This window comes from Falco peregrinus, chromosome 11 (assembly GCF_023634155.1).
Source record: "Falco peregrinus isolate bFalPer1 chromosome 11, bFalPer1.pri, whole genome shotgun sequence".
Classification (NCBI taxonomy): Eukaryota; Metazoa; Chordata; class Aves; order Falconiformes; family Falconidae; genus Falco; species Falco peregrinus.
Window position 1 is genome coordinate 86,652 of NC_073731.1, and position 25,331 is coordinate 111,982.

The 25,331-nt window shown below is 42.9% G+C and overlaps 1 protein-coding gene across 9 annotated transcripts in view; it reads right to left on the reverse strand.

Annotated features, from left to right (window-relative positions):
• The window catches only part of LOC101920172 (sodium/potassium/calcium exchanger 3), a 280,196-nt gene that overhangs the window by 38,042 nt on the left and 216,823 nt on the right, over nucleotides 1-25,331 (reverse strand). For all 9 annotated transcript variants that reach the window (XR_008749300.1, XR_008749303.1, XR_008749302.1 and 6 more), the window contains exons 16-17: nucleotides 17,693-17,785; nucleotides 3,835-3,929 (exon numbers count right to left, since the gene is read on the reverse strand). Coding sequence is in view for 5 of the 9 variants with exons in the window: in XM_055816643.1 (XP_055672618.1) it covers nucleotides 3,835-3,929; nucleotides 17,693-17,785 (188 nt within the window). In the remaining 4 variants the exon portion in view is untranslated. The remainder of the gene's footprint in view (nucleotides 1-3,834; nucleotides 3,930-17,692; nucleotides 17,786-25,331) is intronic.

Below are 25,331 nucleotides of genomic sequence, written 5' to 3' on the forward strand. Positions count from 1 at the left end.
ACACCTCTCTGTGGAAGAACGTACTCACCGTTCTGAGGGCATGAAAGGAGTTGTAGGAAGGACCTAGATGACCATCAGCACTTGAGCGATTCAGTCTGCTCCTGCACCATGGAGGAGGCTGGGGTTATCAGCCCAAATGAAAGGGCAACCCTGGATTTCGGCCATCATCCCAGATGCACTTACTAGCCAGGAGGAGGGTCATAGTGAGAGACCGGCTTTGATGCTATAATTAAGATAAGAACTCTTAACTTGCACTTGAATGTGTCCACATTTCCTTACTCCATTTTTTTCCCTGGACTGACCTCTGTTTTTAGGGTACCGCACACCAGGATCATGTTAAGGGGGGGGGGTGGGGGGTGGAGTGGGGAGCTGGGGGGTGGGGAAGAGGGAGAAGGTCTGCTCTTTGCCCATGGCAGCAGAATGTTCAGCATCTCCCCAGCGATGCAGCTTAGCCAGCTTTGCTACCAAGTCTTTGCTGTGTTGCGAAGGTTTGCAAAACACAGCTGTGTGTCCAGGTTAATTGTTCTCTCACTCCACCGTTATTCAGCAGCAAGGAATATTCCTCTTGTTTCCTACCCAATCACAAGGGCCAAGACAACAGCAACAGGCAGGTAGAGTGAATCTAAATTGCAGATGAGCATGAACCTTGCTCCAGTCCCACCAAAGACTCCCCACAGTTAACCCTGTTTGCTCCCCACTGCCTGGATTTCTGTAAATCCTACAAGTCTAACAGGCTTTAATCCCACCAGCCTAGCCTATAGAGTTATGCTGAGCAGCAGCTGGGAGAGGGTGTAAGACCACTGCTGAGCATTATCTCCACTCCTCAGCACTGAAGGGACAGGAGAAAGCTGCTGGGGAAAAGGCTGTTGGATACTTGCCTACCCAACAACAGAAGCAATTCACCTGCCTGGTGACACAGAAGACAATTCTACTTAAGTTAATAACTATTGCAGGAAAATGCCAAAGACACCAACATGAGGGCTGTCCAGCACAAAACATGAGGAAGGGAGCAAAGTTCTGCCTTGATAAAGGAGCAGGGAGGGAGTAAGCTGCAGCAGCTGCCACCACCAGCAAAGCATCCCTGAACCACCTCACAGGCACCAAATGCTCCAGAAAGACCACAGCTTTCAGAGGGTCAGCTTCTTACTCTGCAGAGCCATTCACAAAGGCAATGCAGGGAACCCAAGTGCCTTCTAAAAGACCATCTGGATGCAACTAGCTACATCATGTTGCTCCCTCATCCTACATGGACCTGGGCTGCCATTCCACACAGAAACTCTCTACTTAACCATTTCAAACCAGTACAGTGCAGGTCAGAAATTTATCCCATTTATGCCCTTTTCTGACAACTCCATTCATTTGCATTACTGAGATACGTGTCTGCACTGGGAAAGAGTCCAGGCTTTAAACACCATGGAATATTGAAACAGGTGGCATGAGCATCTCACTTAAAACAATTTTTACAAGCCTCTTTTTCGCCTGGCTTTTCCATGCTTACAAGCCAAAGCTGTAGGCCCAGTTACTTTGAATCATTCTCAATACTGACTTGGCCCACAGATGTAGAAAGGGGAGACGAGTCCAAAGTCTGACTTGGAGGAGGAGTATAAATCTGGAAGTCACCACACAACCACAAAAAAAACGCACACCAAAAAAGCCAAACCAAAACTAACACACCAACAAAACCAAACAAAACTCACACACTGCAACGCTGAAGCTGCAGACACACGATTTTGTGTACTTCTTTTTCTGAATACAGTTGAGAGCTCTTGGAACTGCTGCTTTTCTAAAACTGTCATGGGTGCATGTGAATATATGCCGAGGTGAAAAAGGAGCAAGGAAGATCAGACATCCCTTTTAGCTCAAATTTCTTTAGATGCAAATCCAAATGCCACATCAACATATCAACTTCTAAACAGCAGAAAGCACAATAATAAAAGCAACCTACATTCATTGCAAAGTTTTAAGCTAACTATAAAGAAAAAAAGTTACGATAGTAAACACATCTTTGTGGGGAGTCTAGTTTCAACATGAACCTGGAAAACATCCGTTGCAATTACTGTAATCTTGCTCTGTAGTTCTATATTAACAAAAGGTATGGGTGCACAACTAGTTATATAATTTATACCAACTTCAACAACTTCTTCCTCACACAGAAGCACGTAGTTGTAGTCATACAAAAATTGATGTTAATTCATAGAATCCTAGAATCCTTCACATTGGAAAAGACCTTTAAGATAATCAGATTTCATATTTTTTTTTCATTTATCATCTTAAAAGTGACAGAAAAGAATTATTTTCTTTTTTCTTGGATGGCTATTATTTCAGCTTGAAGTCAGTTATGTAGTCATGGAAATTGCATTACTTGCTTTGTTAGGTCAGCTTTACTTACATGTTTTAATTAATCAAAATATGTTTTGAACTCAAAATTAACAAATTCAGTTAAAAAAATCCCTTTAAAAAAATCAGTTAAACACCCCCCCCCCCGTGTCTGTAAAATGGGGAGACAATTGACTGTTTCTAGCTAAGCATTTCCACCAAGGTTTTAGTACAGATAGATGTTAGTCTTTCATGCATATACTGTGTTCAAAGATACCAGAGGCCTTTTTTTCCCTGAAAAGTAGCTAATGATCATTGAAATTAATTAGCTGAATCCACCTAGATGGAGAAAGTACCCTTTCTGCTCCATAAAAGAACTGTGCTTTCAAAAGCTTTAGAACTTGAATAATGTGCAACCAGGGGCAGCATAGCCAAGGATTTTAGTTAGCTGTCTAATGTTCTTTACCACTTGGGCAATAAAGGTGCTGTTCAATGTTTTATTTAAAATAATTAAATTTATATTGTACTAAGTTTTAGCCCATCTCAAAAGCTACTATAAAAAGAATAAAAGCTAAAACCCATACATGGAATTCTAAATAACAAACTATTACCCACTTCATTAACTCACTGACTTGAAAAAAGCCCACCAGCTCCAGAACTGGCAGACAGATAAAACAGGACACCAGCACTGGTTGCTTTCCTCTTGCAACAAAGATTTCAACAATAAGTAAAAAAAAAAGTGTTCTCTGGTTAACACAATGGTTCAAGTATTGACTGTCCTCCAGATGTCAGTTTAACAGACATTTACCCATTAAGCACAATAGCCACAGCAAAGCCAGAAAGCTGGGGTCCTGCTATGCCCGCTTAAAAGGTACAAGTTTAACCTTACAAATTTCTTAAGTCCACACCTATGTGGCATGATCTATTTTAAAAGGCCAGAACTTTTATCTGTGCTGTAATATGCACCTCAATTTTAAGGTTAAGGAAATGCCCCCATCTACTTAATTATTTTTTTTTTTTATGTGCAAGTTACTCCCATAAAAATGAACCTTATGAACACACAACCCACATATAGCATCAGCTAGTAATAGCCAAAATTTTACTTCCTAACTTGAGAACATAAATCATGTTATTGTACGTGGAATCTTCACAAAGCCACTTGAAGCAATGGATATTTTCAGTCTTTACAGCATGAAACCAAAGCTCATTGCCATAGACAATGGGAATAACATTAGTAGTTTCCTGCTTTACGTGTTCATCATTATCCGAAGTTTGTAACAAGGAACTGAAGTCCAGTTGCTTTTGCAAGATATTAAGGCAAATACACAGAACAACTGAATCTCTAGGAACTCTTCCTGCACAAAGGCAAATTCCTTTAATCAAAAGCAAGATTATCCACACGCTTATGCTGCTAGGATGAAAAATGCTAGGACATAAGCTACTCAAGAAGAATGCACAAGGATAACATTCCTGTCACAGTACACTTCCAGTAACTATGAAAATAAACATTTTAATCACCTTCGCAAATCAGCAGATTTTTCTTCCACTGTGAGATCTGTCTGTACCATCTCCTGTTTCAGTTCTCCGATTTCTGATGCAATTGTGTCAATGAGCTAGAAAGGAACAAAAACAGTATGACATCAAGTGAGTGGAAGAGGCATGGAAAAGAAGTCTGGGCAAGTTAGCACCAGAGATTACAAACTTTTTGGTTTTGGCTTGGTTGTTTTTTAAATCGCATCCTATTTGGACTTCCCCTTGCAAAGGAAAAAGTAAGGGTTGCGGCCTCTTAAAATCATTCTCAGAGGAAGAATAATTCCTGGTTTATGCCAGTACAAAACCTTCCAGGTTGGCTAGCTTTTTTATTTAAATATATTAAATCTGCAGCCTCAACATATTGTACAACAGCTTAGAACAACAGGGGGCCTCAACTTTTTGAACAGAGGGGCCGGCGTGCGGATGAAGTAGCAGGACGTCATCTGCGGCTGCTTGGTTTCCCCGCCCAACACCCAGCGGGGCGGGGGGGGGGGGGGGGGGGGGGGGCGTGTTCTGTAAATACTGAGGGCCCGATTGAGGACCCTGGGGGGCCATAGTTTGAGGACCCCTGGGTTAGAGGAACTTAATGATTTGATTGTTTGTAGCATTCACTTTCTCAAAAATATAATTAGAAGAGTTCCATCTGCAAGAGTTGTTTCAGAAGGGACACTAAGCCAGCATTACAATATTGTGGAGGATGAAAAGTAACAAGGCAAGAAAGAAATGGGTGGCTGCTTTTCACAACTGCACTTGAACAGACTGATTCAAGTAAAAGAGAACTGCCTTGTAACACTTCAGCTAAGGTGGAACACAATCCTAATTTTGGATACGAGGGCAAGAACTCATTTTAAAGTGGGTGAGATCAGCACCAGGGCTGTATCCCAAGTAGTACAGCATTTTCTAGCCAGAAGTCAGGAATTCATTTTGCTGAGCAAAAACCAAGTATGAAGTTTGCAAGACACACCACCTTGGGCATTCTTTGCTGCAACGGCATCCAGTTTGCTTGACATAACATGCCACAACAGTATATAAACCCCGGCAGCATTCCCTCTCTGCTGCCCTTAGTGAAACCTAATGAAAAGGTTTGCAGCGAGGCCATCTCCACTACCACCACCACTGCATCTCGGAGCAAGCAAACAAAAATCTTGGCAGATGAAGAAAAGACCGCTTTCCAGTCCAAGTTCAAAGAGTCTCCAGTTGCCCAGAAGACATGACCCCGAGTCCCACTCGCATTACGCAGCTGAGTACAGCAGCCATCTCAAAGAATTGCAGGCAACATTTCCCTATGCTGTTTTATCAGCATTCCTCTACCTCAGACACTCACACACTCCTTTGCTATGCAGCATTATCCTGATCAATTCAAAAGAAGTTTCAATCCCCGTTTACAACAGGCCAACTCCACCAAGTATATCTTAAGCAAGAAGCAGTTACAATGTGCTACGTCCATTCCATAGGCTCCTTTCTGCCAAGGACATTCCTTCTTTCTGCCCCAGCCGTACTGTACGACTGGCATTACAGTTTACAAAGATCTTCCTCCTGCTGACTCTCAAACAGCCCCTGAGTCACTGCAGGAAGACGTGAGCAATGCCTTCCTGACCATGAGAAAGAGCAGCAGGAAGAACCCGCGCCATCCTGGCCAAGCAGCCTCACAACTTACCACAGCACTCAGCACCCCCATGGAACCGCACCTCCGAGAAAAAGCCACCGAGCACCTTGCTAGGCACAGGTAAATTCGCTCCTCCTTTTGCATATGGGGTGAAGCCACAGCCCCCACGTTTGCTTTACACAGTGAAAACAGCAAGTGCCACTGCTGTCAGCTGAGCCTCACTAGAAAGCCAGCACAGTCACCAGGCAGGTCTGACACAGGTCACAGGCAGCAGCATCGCCTGCAGGGGAAGCTCTAAGCTGAGGGAGTGTGAAGCAGTGCCAGGCTCTAGCCAGTACGCAGCCAACTGCATCGTACAGATCAGACTGCATTGGTTTTTCTCTTCGAAAGCCTCTACCCGTTAGTATTATCATCCTTTATGGATTTATTCTTGTAATCCTCTGAAAAAACACACAACTGCAATGCTTACTGACCTGATGGAGGGGGAGTCTCATGCTATGGTGTACTGGCACCTAACAGGGAGGTTCCACTTCTGCCCTCGAACTGGCTTGGCTGTTCATCTAGCCCTGTTAGCTGGTTCAGCTCCCTAAAAGGTTGGAAAACTTTTTCTCTTCATATTTTGGTTAGTTTTCTGCCGGTTTAGTGACCTGGACCTATGCTCTGAGGGGGTCAGACAAGCTCCAGAGCAGACACCAGGAAAACAGAGGACAGCACCAGGCTGGGAGTACACCTGCCTCTGCCAGCAAACCAGTAGATCCTGTCAGCCCCAATGTGAAACTATGCCTGGTTGGTCAGCTGCCCCAGCAAACAGCCCAGGGTTTTTTGTTGTTTGTGCTGACCTTGGAACAGAGAACCTGTGCCTAATAATTTAGGCACCCCAAACCAGCCACCTAGAACTCTGCAATCTGACCAGGAACTTCTGGAATTCAGATCACTTGGGTCTTCCAGCCATCTGCTCAGTAGCAGGGAACAGGCTTTTGGGCCGATGCTTACTAATGAAAAAAAAAACCCCAAACAAAAAAACCCCACAACTGCCAGACTCCACAGGGAATAAAAAGCTGCACAGCCCTATCTTGCACTGTATTCGGAGCAGGTGTCTGCATGTGACCATCTAAGAAACAACTCCAAGGATATTTAAATAAAATATTTTCCTTTTTAAAGTAACACCTGACATTATGACAAGCCATGCCAAGGTTTCAAGTCAACCATTAAAAGAATGAAATTTAAATAATTTTTTTTAGTCATGTGGATTCGTGTTCGGGTTTTAAAGAAAAAGAAAGCAATTATCTATGGAAAGTCTCTGGCTACAAACCCAAACTACAGCTGATGTACTTAGCAGATTTTTTTTAACAGCAATCCTTCTGTACCTGTAAAGGGGGGGAGGGGGGTGGAGAAGGGGCAGAGGGAGACAGGTCCACTAATTCGATTCAATAGTCAATTCAAAACAGAGAAGCTGACAAGTGTAAAAAGACAGAAAAATTGTATTTCTCTTTCAAGCTGTGACTAAGTAGTAGAAATGGGAAGGTCGGCTCCATTAGGCCTAAATCTCTAATGAGCAACCTATTGCAGTCTCTAGATATAATAATCACTTTTAAACCATTCAGTTTCAAATATGAATGTGCCTTCTTAAAGTCAGTTCTAAATAACTACTGGCATTCTAAGATACTGACAGAATGGATTTCTTGTTATTTGTATCAAGATGTCAAAATGCAAGTCAAAAAACGCTAATAAATGTATGTTCAGAAAGAAAAAGGTAATTTGCTAATTTTTTTTATAAAGGAGTGTGACAAGTATATGGAAAACACAGAGCATACCTTCGGTGAGCAAAATCCATTCCCGGTTTAATTCCAGCCTATCTATTACTTACGTTAGCATTTCCTCTTACTGGATTAAAATCACATTTCCTAACTGATGGCACATCACAGTGAACACACACCCGAAGGGCTTTCTTCACCAAGAAGTTCCAGTGTCAAAACAGAAGGAAAAAATACTCAGTTTTAAGTACCTGCTAAATTTCCTCAGTCTTCATCCATTATTAGGTTTGGTAAATCCAACGAGATTGTCAAACACAACCATACATGTCATTATTGCTAAGTAAGATACACTCTGCTGACACAGGTCTTGCTAAGTCTCTACAGCTTTTGTAGCCTTCTTATCCTTATCTGCAGCACTGCATCCAGCTCCAGGCCCCCATCATCAGGGGGACATGGACCTGGTGGAGTGAGCCCAGAGGAGGCCACGAAGGTGACCAGAGGGCTGGAGCCCCTCTCCTGTGAGGACAGGCTGAGGGAGCTGGGGCTGTTCAGCCTGGGGCAGAGAAGGCTTCGGGGAGACCTGGGAGCAGCTCCCGGTGCCTAAAGGGGGCTACAGGACAGCTGGAGAGGGGCTTCTTACAAGGGCATGTAGCGACAGGGCAAGGGGGAACGGCTTCAGCCTGAAAGACGGGAGATTCGGGTTAGATGTTGGGAAGAAATTCTTCACGGAGAGGGTGGTGAGGCACTGGCACAGGCTGCCTGGAGAGGCTGTGGGTGCCCCATCCCTGGAAGTTCAAGGCCAGGCTGGATGGGGTGTGGAGCAACCTGGGCTGGTGGAAGGTGTCCCTGCCCATGGAGGGGGTTGGAACGAAGTGGTCTTCAAGGTCCCTTCCAACCCAAACCATTCTGTGATCCTTTCTCATTCTGCTGACACTTTTGATTTCTGTTCCTTAAAACAGTGTGTAATTGCTCAGCACAGTAACCTGTTCACTTTTTTTACTCCCTTATCCTTCACATCTTTACCTACATATCTTGGCACACATCTCACCACCTCCCTGCCCCTTAGCCCCTTTTTCAAGTCTGCAAACACAAGACTTACAAATTTTAATTGACTTCACTGTGAGAGTGTGAAGTTTTTCAAGCACCAAATAGTCATGAATATGAGCAATTTAGGCAACTGTGAATATGTTATGGCTTCCTGTCACAGGTTACCTGGAGCCATCTCTGAAGGAAGGCACTGGCTGGCTACCAGCACACGTGTCAGCACCTGGAGCATTATTATAGATGGCAACGGATTCACAATGATCTGCAACTACATTTGATTGTTAAAAATATGAATTCACAATTGAAACCACTACCTGAAGCTCTACATATTATTAAACACTATTCAGGGATTTAGTCTGATAATGAAACAGATCTATTGCAGGTAACAGGTCTGCCGCCTGCAATATTGAATAGTCAGCAAAACAGCCTTTTCACTGAATTACCAGTGTAACTCTACTCCAGTGCTACATGCACTGCCTCACCACGCCACACCACCCTCCCCATCTGCTCTGCCACTGCAGGGGCTGACGGGGGCATCGCAAAGGGCCCTGGGAGGACCCGAAACCAGAGGAACACCACCCTGCCCACCCCCCCAGCTCCTACCATTGCAGGGAGCACAGAAAAACCTAAGGCCAATCACGCAAGCACCTAAATGACAGTCAATTGCAGAATAATCAAGCTGGGACTGGCCACCTATTACTTTTCAAGGGACTAACATCAAACCATTGAAAGCAATTGTCAGTTCTGCCTGGCAAAGAGATGTTTCAACAGTCTTCCTTCCAGCATCAGCCGTTTGCTTGAGATTCAAGCAGAGCAGGAGACACACTGCCTGGCAGTCCCTGCCTTCTCCAAAGAGATCAACCGCCCATGCAGGGAAGCTGATCAGGAGCAAGGGGAGGGCAAGCCCGTGCTCCACCCAGCTCTTGGCCTCTGCCTGGCGGTCAGGGCCCTGGAGCTGTGCCCAAGGCGAGGCAGGGGCCGAGGTGCCACAGGAGCAGGTGCAGGGGGCAGCCCGGCGCTTGCCGCACACCCACCTCAGCAGTGCCTGGTGCCTTCAAGCGCAGTAACTCACAGGAGCTGTAAAGATGGCAAGGGGAAGATTTTGGCAGCTGCTCAGAGGCACGAGGCACCAGGTATCACAAGAAGTGGTGTGGGAAGCACATGCTTCTGCTTCAAAGACAGAAAGGGGAAACTGGAAGCGGAGCAACCCTCTCTTACATGTGCAGCTGCTTTTGAGTCATAAGCTGCCAGCATTGCAGCCCACACTTCTATCTCTACAAAACTTTCTACACCAGCAACTGTATGAAACCTAAGCTGCTGCTCCCCACAAACCAGCTGCTAGATGCAAGGACACGATGAATCGGCTCTGTGTAGCTCCTCTTTCCGGGCAAACATCACCTCAGTCTTTACTCCCACAAGACCAACTGCGGCCATAAAGAACCATCACAGCAGTGAGTGAGCCCTGTTCTCCGACACATCTAGAAGAGTAACTGGCTCACAGGGCAGCAGTTTATACAACAAGAAGAGTTTTTTGGCATCTTTCCTTGAAAAGTACACAATGCAAGGAGCTCTCCACAGAAGCATCCATGAGCTGTCAGTGCCTCAACACCTGCTTGCTGTGTTGCTATCTGGTCATTAACTGGCCTAACTGTGTTAACTAGCTTTGACCGAAGTTAAAAAAGAAAAAAAAAAAAGGAAAAGAAAAAACCCCGACAACAACTAAAACATACTCACTGAACAACTCCCTCCCAGAAAACAAAATCTCTGGGCACTACAGCAAAGAATTCTAACCCAACTGGTACTAACAGCACAGTAACATGCTCACAAATTCAGGCTGTCACTCCACACTTCATTTCTTATATCGGTTTGACCCCAGAAGATAGGATGGATCTACAATGCAAAGGAGTTGAAGCACTGTATAACCTTCCTACACTGCAGTTCCTTGGTTACTCTTTTGTTTACTTGTACCTAAAAACTAACCATGGCTGCATGTTTTCTGATGCTTTCCAATATCCAATTTATCTTTGGCAGCCATACAAAATTAACTACAAGAAACTTCCATGCTCAGCCACTTTAACACAACTGCTTTTTACATTTTTGCCTGGGAAGGGTACTTGCTTATGTAAGATTAAAGGTCTTGAAAACAAATATTTCAAAAGGTTGGGTTTTTTTTAACATTTTAAATCAGAATAGCATAAGGCAAGTGCTGCAAGAAAGTTTTACCTTGAAGACATTGTAATCTTAACACTTCTTAATTTGTGTGTCTGCCTTGAAGAGAACTTGTCAGAAACTGTCGTTCCTGAAAGGAATTTTCCTGTGTTTAGCAATTTTATTTTTTTCTTTTTCTAATGAAAACTTATAATGGCATGTTTCAAGCAGTCTTATGCTCACATTCTCTTCTACAGGCTACAGGCCAAGTTTCTTGGGTGTGCTACATATGCCCCATAACAGAAGGCAGTCTTTCCTTAGTCTATGAAAAGTCAGAACAACCTGGACAAGGAAACTAGGTCAAGAGCCTAGCATCAAACCTGAACCTGGCTTAGAGTCCCCCAGGATGGAACACACTCCACCATCAAACTACAACTCATCAGCTACCAGAAGCTATTGCACCTGAACTAAAACATTTATCTGTAGTAATTAAAACCTCTTTTTATTTTTTTAAATAAATTGCCAATATTTTCTGCAAACAACAACTAATTTTCCTTAAAATCTTCTTAATGTGAAAAGAAGTCACTCTTCTCCTGATTTAAAAAGTCTTTTGGAGTTGCATCATTCAGGTATGTCTTGCAATTAACTGACACACACTGTCACAAAAGCACCTGACATAATTTTCTATCAAATAACATAAGGCGTACTCATGATTTTATGATATAATTTCCAAAGTCTTTAGAATCAGTGACATTTCTGGTCATTATACAGTGCATGTGATGTCTGTATGATTAGCATTATACAAGATGAGCTGTTAATAATATGTTTCCACAAAATGCAGGAAGGATCCTGGGTGTGTACTATATTAGATCCAACCCTAGAAAACAAGCAGCAGTGCAAGGCTGCCGCCTTCTTACCAGAGGGCTCAGAATATTTGAATTCTTTGAACAGATTTCTCTATTTGCAAAGAGTGTCATTCCTTTTTTGCTGGAGATAATGGGAAAATTCACTCATTGGTTTCAACAGACTTGAAATCAAGATGGTAATCGGCAGCTTCCAAAGGAAAATACAACTGAAGCGGATGGATATATTTGTCAGAAGACCCTATTAGTGTAAAGCAACATACATGAACCCCAAGACTTAAGAAGCAACCTGAAGATATCTGTCACAGATTATTTAGGACTATGAAATATGTATTATCCTGCTATGCTACAGAAAGAGGTTTACGTGAAAATAAACTTATTTCAAAGTATGACATATCTCAGGTGGTAGATTATTTAACATTAAAAAAAATCCCAAATCAAAAGCAGACCTTATATAACATAAGCCACTTTTGTGTCTAATATGTTTCCTTTGAAGTTTATGTCTAATAAAGCACTGTTCTCTAAGTTTAAAATAAATTAAAATATAAGCACTCTAAACCCAAATAATAATTGTGACTCTGCATGAATTCACAGAGCAGCCCAGTACAGCATTACCTAACCAAACCTATCCCAAACATTAGATTGCCACAAATACCCATGTAATAACTATTTACATTCCTAAAATCCATAAATGAAAAAATGCAAACATCTCAAACCACAATGTTTCCTTTCACAATGTGTCATGCTATGCTTATTGTCAACTGATTCTTTGTTCAACAAGACTGATCTCAGCTTCCAGAAGCTGGCCAGGCAGGGGTGACAATGTAATTCCTACAGACAAACCACAAACTCCTCAGCTCTCCAGCACTCTCTCACCAGCATACATATATTCCATCTTTATGTTTTACATCTCTCAGGATGTCATGAACAGCAAAAATCAAAGCAAATGTGTTCACCAGAAGCAACACAATCCCAAGGTGCTACAGTCACCCCTCTGAAGCTGCTCTGCCTACACATGCATCACTGCTGTGCATCAGGGAAAGGACATGCCCAGGACCAGGCACAGCCTGGTGCCTCTGTCAGAAGCCCAGCATAGCTACAGGTCTGCTTACTCATTCAACTCATGAAGAGTTTCCCAGTCCCAAGAGGAAGACAGATGGATTTGACTTGAAGTGTGTTTCAGGATATTTTTAGGAAAAAAAAATAATAAAAAAATCACTCATCCATAGCTGCATGACAACTGAATTCCTGTTTTCTGTGTTAAAATGTAAATAAGCTTGTACAGGGAATTAACAAAGCTGCCATCTTTCTGAGACCAGAAGTCAGCCAAGGTGACCACTGCAGAACATTTCCAAGCCCCGAGATTTACAACAGCTAAAGAGGAAAAGGTAAGATCAGTGCTTCTAATCTGGTAAGGGAACACAGGCTGAAGACACCAAGGATCAGTATCAGACTGGACAAATGAGCCTCAGCACTTACCACCCCACCTTCCTGCCAGCATCTCATTTTTCATTCTTTCTGGAGACCTGCATCCTTTTTGGTGTCACTTCTTATTCCTTCCTGTTTTGATAAGCAGAGCATAGTTGCCCTCAAAGAGCACCCTGTGTGACGAGGTGGTGAAGTGCCAGATGCAAGCCAAACTAGGAATGCTATTTCTGGACTTGTCCAAACGTCTGAATACAATCTAATATTTTGATACATGGCTGCAATTTCTGGTTATTTTGCACAGTGAACTATCAATTCTCAAGACCACTAACATTATTCAGCGTCTTGTTCATCAGCAAGGAACAAAATTTTACCTGATGTTTGATTTTGGGATGGAAAAGCTTTATTGCTGTAAAAATCTCTGATGCTAGTTCAATAAAGACTGGAACATTTTGGTGAGGAAGATGGTTCAGTAAAAAGGATGCTTCTCAGAGACATGTATTTGGTAACCACAGACTCCATCTGTAACCACTGGCAAGCTATTCAGCCTCAGAATTACCCAAGCCTAACTTCATCTTTGCTTCATTTTTACTGCTTGCTGGCTCTGAGCCTTCATCAATTGCAAGGTATGAAGACTCCGCAGAATTTAGCCTATAAAACTACAGGCCTGTGCTCTTTGTAAAAAGTGGACAATACAGTTTTCCTGCTGTACTAACAGTCAAAAGAATGAACATGAGAAAACTAAGATGGTTAGAAGATACAGCAATGGGAACTGTTTATGAACCAGAAAGAAAAGTTGAAATTTCCCACTGGTATCTGTCAATGAATTTTCTCATAAATGTTTCTGAGAACAGCAAGATACTCATTATGAGGATTTAAGTGCCCTGAGAAACTGCATGCCAGCGTGCCAAAGGTTTCTTGGGCAACTGTAAAGTAACAAGCATAATACCAGAACCATATACAGAAGTACACAGTGTGCATCTGGGAGAGCATTCTGACAGGTCAGCATGGGTAAGAGGCTGTATCTTAATTACTAGGTCTCTTAAACACAGACAAGGCAAATTAAAATAATGTAAACTGAAAAGATCTGATGAGCCAAATGTTTTCTTCACTCACTCATCCAGCTGTAGCAAGTGTAACCATTGTCATAATTCTACAAATGTGAAGGAGGGAAAGGAGAAGGCAATTTCACTGCACATGCAAATGCGCATACACAGACACCGGCACAGTGTATGTGCACAGGCTGGGGACACTGCCCACCTGCGGTTTCCAATTCAGCACTTTTTTTTTTCATTCAATCAGCATTCCAATTTAGAATGGTGGTCCAACGGTGCAACTTCCCAGGGATGGTGAGAGGTCTGAAAAGGTAGCTTTGAGGCATCTTTTATCCCCACTATTCTTCAGGCCATTCCCCTGCCAGACTGTCTTCGCCAAATTTAGGACAACCTTAGTTTCTTAATTGACAATGCTTCTTACGGCCTTAGGAGTCTGGTGTCCTGAAGTTGCTCAGGCATACTGCATTCCTAATCATTTTGAGTAGCTACAACCATAACATCATAAACAGAAGGTGCACAAAACAGCTATTCCAGCATCTATTCTCCACACAAGAATTACTTACACAGGCAGATACCAAAGGACTGCAGAAAATGACATAGGCACTTGCTTACAGTCCCACTGACATCACAATTCCTTCAGCACATGCCTAAGTGACAACCTAAAAACATTCCTCATGACCAACACCATTTCTTGCTACGATTTGAATAGATGACCATTCTCCCTATGTGGCTATGGACTGCCAATTCAAGGCTAATGTTTGTGCTAATGAGGTATGAGACACAGCAGAAGTGTTCTGCAAAACTGAGAAGCAGTTCCTGTCAGCAGGAGACCTCATTTATTGCTGATCATATGAAGCTCTGAGTGAGCCGAAGAGGAAGACATGCTGTCACTGCAGTGCTGATCATTCATTTCCTAACAACTGGCCTTGTAAGACTGCCTTAAGATGAAGAAAACACACAAGTCACAAAACAAACGTGTTTACATGTCACTATGAACAGTACTATGAAGCTGCAGAGAAACTGGTCCTGCACACTACAGCAGCGCTCATTATAGCTCTCCATGCGCTAAAGGCACCTGCCACCACTTACTTGGTTGCCCTTTGCCTGTACCCTATCATGAGTGTATTTATCATCTGCTAGAACACCCACCCACCCCCCTACCCCTTCAAGGGTCAGATTCAGGCAGCAAAAGAAGGGCATTTCTGTCCCAGAGGAAAGGGAAACAGCAGCGCTTGAAATGTGCAGCATGGGACCTGTGAGGACAGCAGAGGAGCAGCAGAGCAGGCAGGAGTCAGTAAAGCAGCAGCTGCTTGTCACTACTTAAGAGCTTTGGCTGGTCAATCACATTTGCTGCAATACCAGAAAAATAAAAAGGCAGTATGCTTTTTCTTACTATAAGCTGAGATGTCAGCAAGTATTGGCATCTTTCACTAGAAGAAACTACTGCAGGCAATGAATATTCTAAGGGAAGCTAATTCAGTGCTCAGAATCATCCGTAAATTTTGCTTGCTCCTTAGAGCAAAACCTTGTCCAGCAAGACAGCTACTGTGACCCCAGCATTACAGCAAAATCCTAGTGCAGAACAGACAAGTTCAACTCTTGTATTGAACCCTGATCCCAAGCTGGTCCATGTGACAGTTCACTCTGTTCCTCACATCACGAAAAATACATATATCTTCCTGGCCAGTGGTAGGACCAGAATCTGGTAGGTCAGCATATTTTCAATACAGTAGCACTGCCTGGACACTACTGTCCCTGTCCTGCTCTCTAGAAGTATATGGTGTCCACAGCTGTACTCACACAGTGCACACGAAGACTTTGTTAACTACATTTCATATCAACTAGTTCTTTTCTCTCGAAGAAAATGTTAAGTACCGCCTGCCCTACAATAAACACTGCCTTCAGACCCCCTCCATTACATATAAATATACAGTCAGTAGGATTTGGTTGTCTTTTGAAAACCATGCTGATAACTCCTACTGCACCTCCACTTTTTGTCATGCCAACCTGAAAGATGACTGTTCTCCAAAATCTCTGCACTGCTTAAAGTCTCTCTCTGTCACATAAAAAATACCAAAACACATCCCCACGTTCCCCTAGAAAATAGTAAGCTCACGGCAGCCCCTAAAGCCTTAAGAAAACCTCATTTGGAACAGGAGGCGGAAGAGAGGACATGGTGATCCATGCTTGGTTTTGCAGTGCATGGCCAAACTAACTTACTGCTGCTGAGCAAATCTGGAGCCAATCATGCAAGTTAACACTGCAGGAAATACTGGGAAAAAGCAAAATTAAGTCATCAGGTTCAATCCTTGACATAAGAACCTGGACACAGAAGGGATTTATAACTGTAGAAGTGAAAATGATCACAGAAGATGCACAAAATCTAATAACTGCAGGCAGCCAATCTGAAGTACATCTTTTCTTGTGCAGTTCCTCAAGGTTCCATTTTCCAGCTGTAATAAGGTTAGTGGGGCAGAAAAAAATAATAAAAATCAGGTGTTCACACCCAGGGAATAAAGCATTTCTAAAGAGTTCCAGGGAATATTTGAAGGTGCTTCAACCTCCCTGCAGCTCTGAGTACCACCTCAAGCCTGGAGAGGCCTCCACCTGTGCCTGTGCTCCCAGGTGCTTCCCATAGGCACAAGGGGAGCACGTGTTGCATCCTGCCTTCCCGGCCCTTTTCGTGCATTGCCATACATCAGCTCTATTCTGTGATGGAATCGAACTGGTAAAAGACAGAAGAGCTCTCACCTGAAACGTATTTCTCAATGGAACATACTGTATTAGGTGTTCTGTAAGCCACACGGCATCTCAAAACAGGCCCCATAACACAAATACTAAACTTCATTATTTCTGTTCTCTCTCTGCAAGCACGCCCATGCCAGACAGAACCAGTAGCTTTCTGTGCCTGTATCATCCAGGAGACTGGGCTGAGTATCTCAAAGGAGAAAGCGCTAGACTCCTTTAAGGTATGTAGGCACCTGAAGATGCAGACATCTGCCTTTCTGGATTTTTAAGAGTATGGCAGTGAGCTAAGGACCAGCTTCTTGTGTATTTCAAACAAGATGCACTTAGACTTTAAAAAAAGAAAACAAACAAAACCCAAAAGAAAAGCAAAACAAAATCAACAAAGTAAAAACACCAAAACACAAAAAGGACTGAAAGACACATTGAGAATACAAATATAGGAGTTTTGTGAGTGTTCAGACTACAAACAAACAAGGAGCCCTGTCGCAGCACTCTCCAAACCAGCCAGCTGCAACAAGGTCTTTTACCATCACATACCAACATACTCTTCATGCCAGTCCCTCTGCTGCCTTCTCCTGTCTCTCCTCCCCCAGGGCACGCTCTCCCTCTTCTCTCTGCTTCTCCCTCCTCCCTCTTCCTTGGCTGCTCCCTCTTCCTTGGCTGTCCAACCACTTAACAGAACCAGCCACAGCTGCACCTTGTCTACAACAGCCAACCCACCGCCCCTGAAGCCAGCCCACATGCTGTACATTATCAAGATTAATTAACCCAGCTTCATTCCTCTACAAAGCCCCTGCCAAATCTTCTTAAAATAGGCAAGGAAAAAAAAACAATTTTCAACCCAGTAAGGGAAAACATAAACCTGTACTGCAACTTTAAATTACATAAATCCAGTATATGAAAGATCTAATAATCTTATGCCTATGCATAATAAAGCTTATGTTCTCAGCATTAGCAGCAAAGAAAGTCAGAAGCTGTTTTACACCAAATACTCTATTCCACGTATAGGAAAACAATATACACGTGAAATAACTGGGTGGCAATCTAACCACAAATACCACCTGTAAAAAAGAGATGCTCAGTGAAACACTTCCCATTTTACAGAAAAGATTTGCTACATAACATGGACTGTACTGCACATTCCGCAGCACTCATTTCACATAAAACATGCTCTTTGTCCTGTATAAATATCCCATTTACCTTAAAGAAGCTTCCTCTTTTGTCCAGACAATGGGCTTTCATTGTCAAAGATGACATCTTCCCCGGGAAGACTCCACTGTGTGCCTTGAACTCCTAGAAGCAGGGACATTTTTTAATGGTTAGTCCAGTCTGTAGGAATTTCCTTTCTAAGTCACAGAAACAGTCACAACAAGACTTATGCCAAAACCCTTTCCGTCAACACCACTGTGCCACTTATTTCTTACCAGGGTCCTGACATACCCCTTCAGTCTATTTTTTTTTCCATAAATAGCTCCAAAAAGACAGTGCTACTCACAGTACCATGTTTCTCCCTTCTCTTCACAGCTGATCCTGTAGCTGTGAGCAGATTTTAATATGCTCATTAGAAAAAGAATGCTACAACATAACAATCGCTTTGTTTGCTTGACCTCAGCCTGAAGTACAAATATAACTAAATGTTAGATGTCACTACTATCAGCTCAAATATTACAGTACTAATGAGGCTGACCAGGAGGGAAAATATTTTAAAAAAAATCACACAAGAGGGAGAAAATACATTACTATGAATGTAAAAAGCCAATCCCCCAAACCCCCCACAAAAAAAAACCCCAAACAAAAAAACCCCTGAACATTCCCAAAAAAATCCTGCTTGAATTTCCTAAAATGCAATTAAGTCTTCCAAGAGACAAGTCCAAGTGAGAAACTGAAGATGCAGTTAGGAAGAAGTTGTATTTCCCACTCTCAGGTAAACCAAATGAACAGTTTTAAACACCCAGAAGAATATACTACAGCGTAACTAGAATATATGCACATAATAGGAAATATGATGGAGGTGGTCTGCAGCTGATTAGGTTAGTTCCTCTCAAGTCACAAGGACTTCACACCAGTAATCTGGTGAACAAACTTCTGAACTAAACAGGAGCCAAGTTCCACTGATAATAAGTCCTAGGATTTTTAACAGTGAGCTTATAATTCCATGTAAATAGCCTAACTCTTCTCATCACTCATATTTACTGACCACATAGCAGGTAGTTATGTTGGAAGTTCAGTTAACAAGCAAAAACCAAATTTAATGGCATGGCTGCAGATGGAGCTTGAGCAAAAGAAAGCAGCTGGCACTGAGAATGCCAACAATAAAAAAAAACCAATTACATACACACTCTCTCCCTCTCTTCTTCTCCCCTCTAAATGCCTTTTGAGAGGGCATCACAAGGGTAAATAGAGCCAAGGAGGAAGGAGGAGCTTAACAGAAAAAAGGGTTAAATGAAAAGCCTTGGTAAGCACAAGTAATAGACAAGGGTGAGAGGTAGAAGCAGGAACAAAGAAACATTTTATCTTGGTTTTAAAGCATAGCAGGAGGTTTTAAATTGTTCACCCTGCTGCCAGGAGTCATACCACATCAGCTCCAGAAAAGGCTACATTTTTCTACTTAGGGTCTGGTTAAAAAGCAGCCACGCCAGGAAGCTCAGGAACCAGCCTGTTTTCCAGGCAGTTTGCAGACTTTGAGGGTTTAAGGAAAAACCCTGAATTCTGCATTCTTGTGAAAGCCAAACACTAGAGGACAACCAAGGGAAGACAAAAATCAGTGCTGTGGGGGAAAAAAACCCACCAAACAACAACAAAACCCCCAAACCTTCTTTGTAAATCAGCGTATTTAAAGGAATACGTTCTTGACGGGGCTCTAAAGCATTGGGATCTGTGTTGCTTTATTTACAGTCTTTCTAAATAACTTGATTGCACCAGTCCTCTAAGTGGCTGAAGTCCAGTGAAGTAGGTGTGTTTGCAGGTGCCATTAAATCAGTTGAGCTCCATGTCCTCATTTGGCATATGCACAAGGGTACAGAACAGTTGTTCTACTCTGGGGAGCATCAGACATCTTAAAGACTTTTATTATTTGATATTAGCTGTCCTAAACAATCTGAAAGTTGCCATATAACAACAGTTTTTTAATTATAAATATGTTTTCTTTCAATGAATTCTGAAAAAGGAACTTGCACCTGAAAGACTTGAGGTGGATGGAGACCCAATAAACCCAAAAAGAAATTAGAATAAAAGTTTAATTTTCCAAGTTGATGCTATCCTCTTAATGGCTACACCAAATTCAATTCTACGGAAAGAACACACAGATTTTAAATGAGTTACATCAGGGGTTCATAAGCAAGTTTACACAGTTGTACATGCATCTCCAGTCTCTAGTTATTAATCATTCAATTGGCAAACAATGACCCCCTCACAGGAAATCTAATGTTTTTAAATATATTGTTTAATTTAACCACAAGGATGCCCGCATGCAATCCTATTATCAAAATGAGACCATGCCACGATTTTTACATTCATCTTTTTACAAAACAGAAGTTTGTAAACGTCCACACTCAAACATACAGAACGCAAACGTACAATTTGCCCTTCAAAAAGCAGTATGACTAAAAGTCAGAAGAAAGCCTCAAACAAGACACCAATTATTTTGCTTGTAACAGGTTCTGAAGCTCTAAAGTTTTCCATAGCTGTTATTATTTATGTAATATTATTGCTGTCTGTATGACCACAACTGTGAGCCTCAGCTGAGCTCAGGTCCTTGCTCGTGTCTGCTCTCCACACGGCCAGTGAATCAATCCACGCTACCCTTGGCGGTTACAGTGTAATTTCAAACTCACTCAGGGTAACCTAAATACTATTAGATATTTGACGAGGTTTTAGCATTTCTGATTAAATCAGCACAGTTGGAAACAATGCTGTTCGGAGGGGTTTTTTGCATTTGTTGGGTTTTTCTGGTGCATATGCCATCCAATATGCAAATAGACATTATGATCTGCTGATAAAACCAGATGGCCAGGGCATGGGTAAAACACTCCAAAAGCTAAGAGCGGGCCCCTATGCATGTCCCACCTTGGCACTTGGAGGTACCTCCACACCGTGCACAGAAACTACTGCAAAAACCAAACCTGTTGTCAGGTCTTGTTTCTCTGCATAGCTGTCCACACCTGATGCTTGTTCAGAGCCAAAACAGGCTGACAAACCACTGTTCTGAAGTTGTCTGTGTTGAGTTTGGACAGTGCAAAGCTGTCAGAACCAAAACCTCTCCTTCCTTTGATTAGGAAGCTGGGCTGAGAAAGACAGCAAAGCATTTTGTTTTCTGTATGTACCTTGCAGATGAGCATTTTCTCCTTCCTCTGTGTTTTAAGGACTGAGGCAGAGTCTCGGCAGATGTACTTAGACATTGCCTGGGTGACTCCTCAGAAACCCATTTGAAAATGCCATCAAGCTGCAGGAGCCAACTCATTGTATAATTCATGTGAACTTCTGCCTAGCCATCTGGAAGGTAGCCTCTTCCCTGTTTAAGTGGACAGTACTTCACCTACATAGCAGTTTCCACAGCTCTCCACTCACAAAGGGCAGCAGGTTCTAGACCACCGTCTGCCACCCTGATACGTGGGTGGCTCACTTCCAGCAGCACGAGTCTGTCCTGTACACAGCACCATCTCCCCACAACTCCTCAAACCCCAGACAAAGCTCGTGTGTGTCAAGGACAGAACAGAGTAAGGAAAAGGAATTGTTTGTCTGCTTGGCAAGTTTCTCTGAAATGCAATGCTACTCCGTGGATGCTGACATCCACACAAGCAGTATGTTTCAAAAAAACTGGTGCTTTGCATCTTCTTTCTTCCATTCCCCCCTCCTCCTGGCTTTCATTTACACAGAAACACCAAACCACCATTCAGGTACCTGGATGTAAATGAGGCTTCTGACATCTTCTCAAAATAGCTCCTACTTTCCACCCCCTCCCCATCCTGCAATTTTATTTAGCATTTCATATGGTCGTATACTTAACTACAGTAGTGCCAATCACTGTCTTCCTGGACTTCTCAGGATCCTTCCCTTTAATCCTCTCATTCCAGTCTTGCTTTTACAAAGCAAAACACCCCATTTTCTCTAGCTAGAAGTCCTAGCAAAGATGAGACAGTCTGCATTCCTCCCCTGAGCTGGAAAGTAAAGGCCACAGTAATCCGGGGAACTTAAGAATTCCCTGCCCACAATCCTTCTTAACCCACCTCTGCTCCGTTTCCTAAGGAACCGATGCTATACAGCTGCACCGGCTTTCTGTTCCCTAGCTCCTATGATATTAATCTCTTTGTCAACATAACAAGATCTGACTGAGGAAAAGAGTCTCTCTTTACAGATACTGACAAAAGGATAGATGCAAGACTCCATTAATGCTGTCACTAAAGGAAGAGATTGGCAGCCTTCCTTCTGCTGGCCAATCAACAGAATCAGAAGAACCCACTTTTTTGTATTTTAAGCATAAATTATCCCACTGAAGAAACCATCTGTCCTCTTTCATCCTCAGTCTGTAAAGACCACGCAACCACTGAGCATAGACATTCACAGACACTACTTTAGGCAAACAAAAAATGGTTTTACTATTCTGCAGCCAAGGAAGAACAGGAGAAAATACCAGTCCAGGTCTTAAGTATAAACTGGCAAAGGTCAGCTGATGTCAGAAGACTAACACAGATTGATACCTGTCAACGTAGCCCTTAGGCCATCCACTTTGCCAGTAGCAGAGTACAGTAAAGAGCTGAAATACAGTCACTACGGTCTCATAAAAAGCAATGTACGGAAGCTGCGTAGAGCCTACTAGGTACGTGCTTGAAACCCCATGGAATAGCACCATATTGTAATCAAAATATAATAGCAGTTTATAGCATAAAAGCATTACAATTAATTCAGTGAACTCATTTTATGGTGGGTTAAACTGGAAACTAGACAAAGGAAAGATAAATACATTTTATTTTATTTTTTTTAATGTGAAAAAAACCTTAAAATGCAATCCTACGCTTGAAAATATGCTAAGAGATTTATACAGAACTTCAGATTCTCAGCAAATTTAAGCATCCTCATGCATTTCATTTTCCTGCTCTCCAGCACATTTGCACTACCTCATAGAGAGGGTTAGGTTCCTATCTAACCTACAAAGCTCTGGTTTGTCTAATTATTCTGACCTTATTTGATTCTTGGCAAAATTTAGCTTTTCCTTTTGAAAGTATTTCCTCTGAGAAATTAATTGAAAAGCTACTTCCAGGGACACAGACACTACTAAGCACAGTATCACTTTGAAAGATCTATCAAATAAGAGCCTCAGTCTGAAAACTATCATTGGTGCCAGGCAGAACTCTCAACTCAAACGTTGTATTGTGTTAGCACAGCTGTATCTACAACCGAAAAAGCAAAGGGATGATGCACAAAGGATTCTAACTTCCATCATTCTTCTGGCTGCAGAAAGCATTTACAGTCTTTTTTTTAGTATTTATTCAAATAATGCAAGGGCACATTACTTGTAGAAAATAAGTAATGCATACAGCAGAAATGAGAAGTCACTCTTCACAGTGTCATATTTCTATATTTTATTGTTTTTAATTAAAGCATTTGAAAAAGCTTAGAAATAACAAACATTCCCTCATCAACCTCCTTTTTCTTCAAATGCTGTTTTTACTTTTATATCTGCTACCTGAACACGAGTTTCTGTGAGCTACCCCCCTGAAGAAAGCATGGTTGCCACCAGTATGATGTCAGTGAGCAACAGTATTTCTGCCCATAACAAGCTTAAAAAACAAAAAAATTCTTACAAAGATAGACACTCATTACAGATGTAGGCAGAAGGGCCATGAAAGACTGTTCACAAACCTTTTCAGGAAACAATACTCTTTTGAAAAACTTAAGAAGGAAGCAGAAATATGTGACTAACTTTTCAAAAACAATGAGGAGATCACAGGTGAACTGTGCTTACTACTCCCCCAATGTGCCTCTTAATGCATCTTGCAAAATTAGAAATTGAATACCATTTAATTTACCACCAGTTACAGACCTCTCACCAATTCCTTCAAGGAAATTTTTACTCTTCCCATTAAGAAGATAGGAGGTGAAGGCAATAAGCAGAATTAAATGATGTGCAAATATGCTGAACAGCAAAACAAGGTTCAGTTACACCCCAGCTGCTGACATACCATTTCATGCATCTAAGTTTTTTCAGTTGCTACATTTGTCACATCAGGCACCATCAGTTTTAAGGCCTCATTTCATGGTATGGGTAGAACAACGCACTGCCTTTGCCCATAGCAATAGCTGTTCCTCTTGGGCCATGGCAGCAGCCAGCAGACTCAGGGCACCAAGCTCCCTCCGTGGGGCTGCCTTGCCTCATGCTCCATTTTGTTCAAACCCTGCCCCAGCACAGTCACTCAGTCAGCCGGAGTATTAAACAGGAGTTACAGAAAAGCAGCCAGGTCATGGACTGCACTATAGTCCTGTCTTTCAGGCAAATCCTTGCCTCTCATTGCACTCTCAGTGCTAATTCGAGACCTGGGTTTCCATAGGTTGGGAGAGGACAGGTCAAGTACAGTCCCTGGCTCTGAACATCACCTGTGCAGAGACCCACTGGTGGACAGGAGAGCAGGTGTTCACAGAGGGTCACTGCCCTATGGCTTGCAGTAGGAACAAGCAGCCAGTGCCATGCAGGCCTGCTCTGCTCAGCACAGGGACTGCCTGGAGGGAGCCCTAGCAGCCACCTGGAAGGCAGAGAGCACAGCAAAACGGTTGACATGAGAGAGGAATGTCTGAGTCTTGAGACCTGGCCATGGGATCCAGACACTTTGCACCTCAGAGGCTTCCCCCAAGCCAAGACACAAAGGCAGCACCCTTTACACCTTTCCTACTGATGCCTTCTCAAGGGGGTGCAGGAGATGTGGCCCCTAGAGCATCCTTGCCCCTGGGACCTACCCTGCATGCCTGCAGCTGGGGCAGCTTAAAGAATAAGGGTGCTGAGCACTTGCCCACTCCTGGGCTGGCAGTCCCAGCCACCTGTGCTTTCCTGAACTTCTTGGAAACCTGCACAGAAGAGGCCAGAGCCTGGCCAGCAGCGCAAGCCCAGAGCCTGCAGAACTTTCTGATGTCCTCCAGCAGGTGAGCTTTTGCAGCCCCTAGCACCAGCACCCACCTCCCTGGGTACAGCCAGAACCTAGCCAGAGCCCAGCACAGCCCTGGCTCACATGGGTGCGAGGGGAAAGGGTGGTGTAGTTGTGGATCCAGGGGCAGAAACAATGCCTTAAGAACAGGCAAATGAGCTTGAGAAGCAAGGCATAGTATCTGGAGGTCGGGGTCATAAACTCATTTCCTTGTCATAACGAGGAGGATAACAGGCTGGGTGGACCCTCTCGTGTGCAGTATGGCTGCTCTTTTCCTAGTAGTCCTTACTAAAACAGCTGGCAAACTGCCCTCCCCATTCGTAGCTTTGACTTACAGAGTGACATTCTCCTAGACAACACACCATAGATACCATGCCATGCAAAGGTTACTCTTCAGCTCTCAACATTGTCAACTTGCTTACGTGCTACAGGTCACAGCTGTTTTCAGCAACCTTGGCTGATTGTATCTGATACACGTATTTACATCCTTATAGTATTGATGCTCCTCATCCTGGTTAACAAAACAATGCTGTTAAAATCACAGCCATCCTTCCAAAGACTCCACCTCACAGTGCATTAAGCCATAGAAGATCAGCAACTGCTTAAGGAACTACTACCCAAATAGACTCAGATCTTCAAGAGCTGTGAATCAGTCCATGCATCAGGCATGGTGTATTTATTTGACTTAATCTAAAGTGGGAACATAA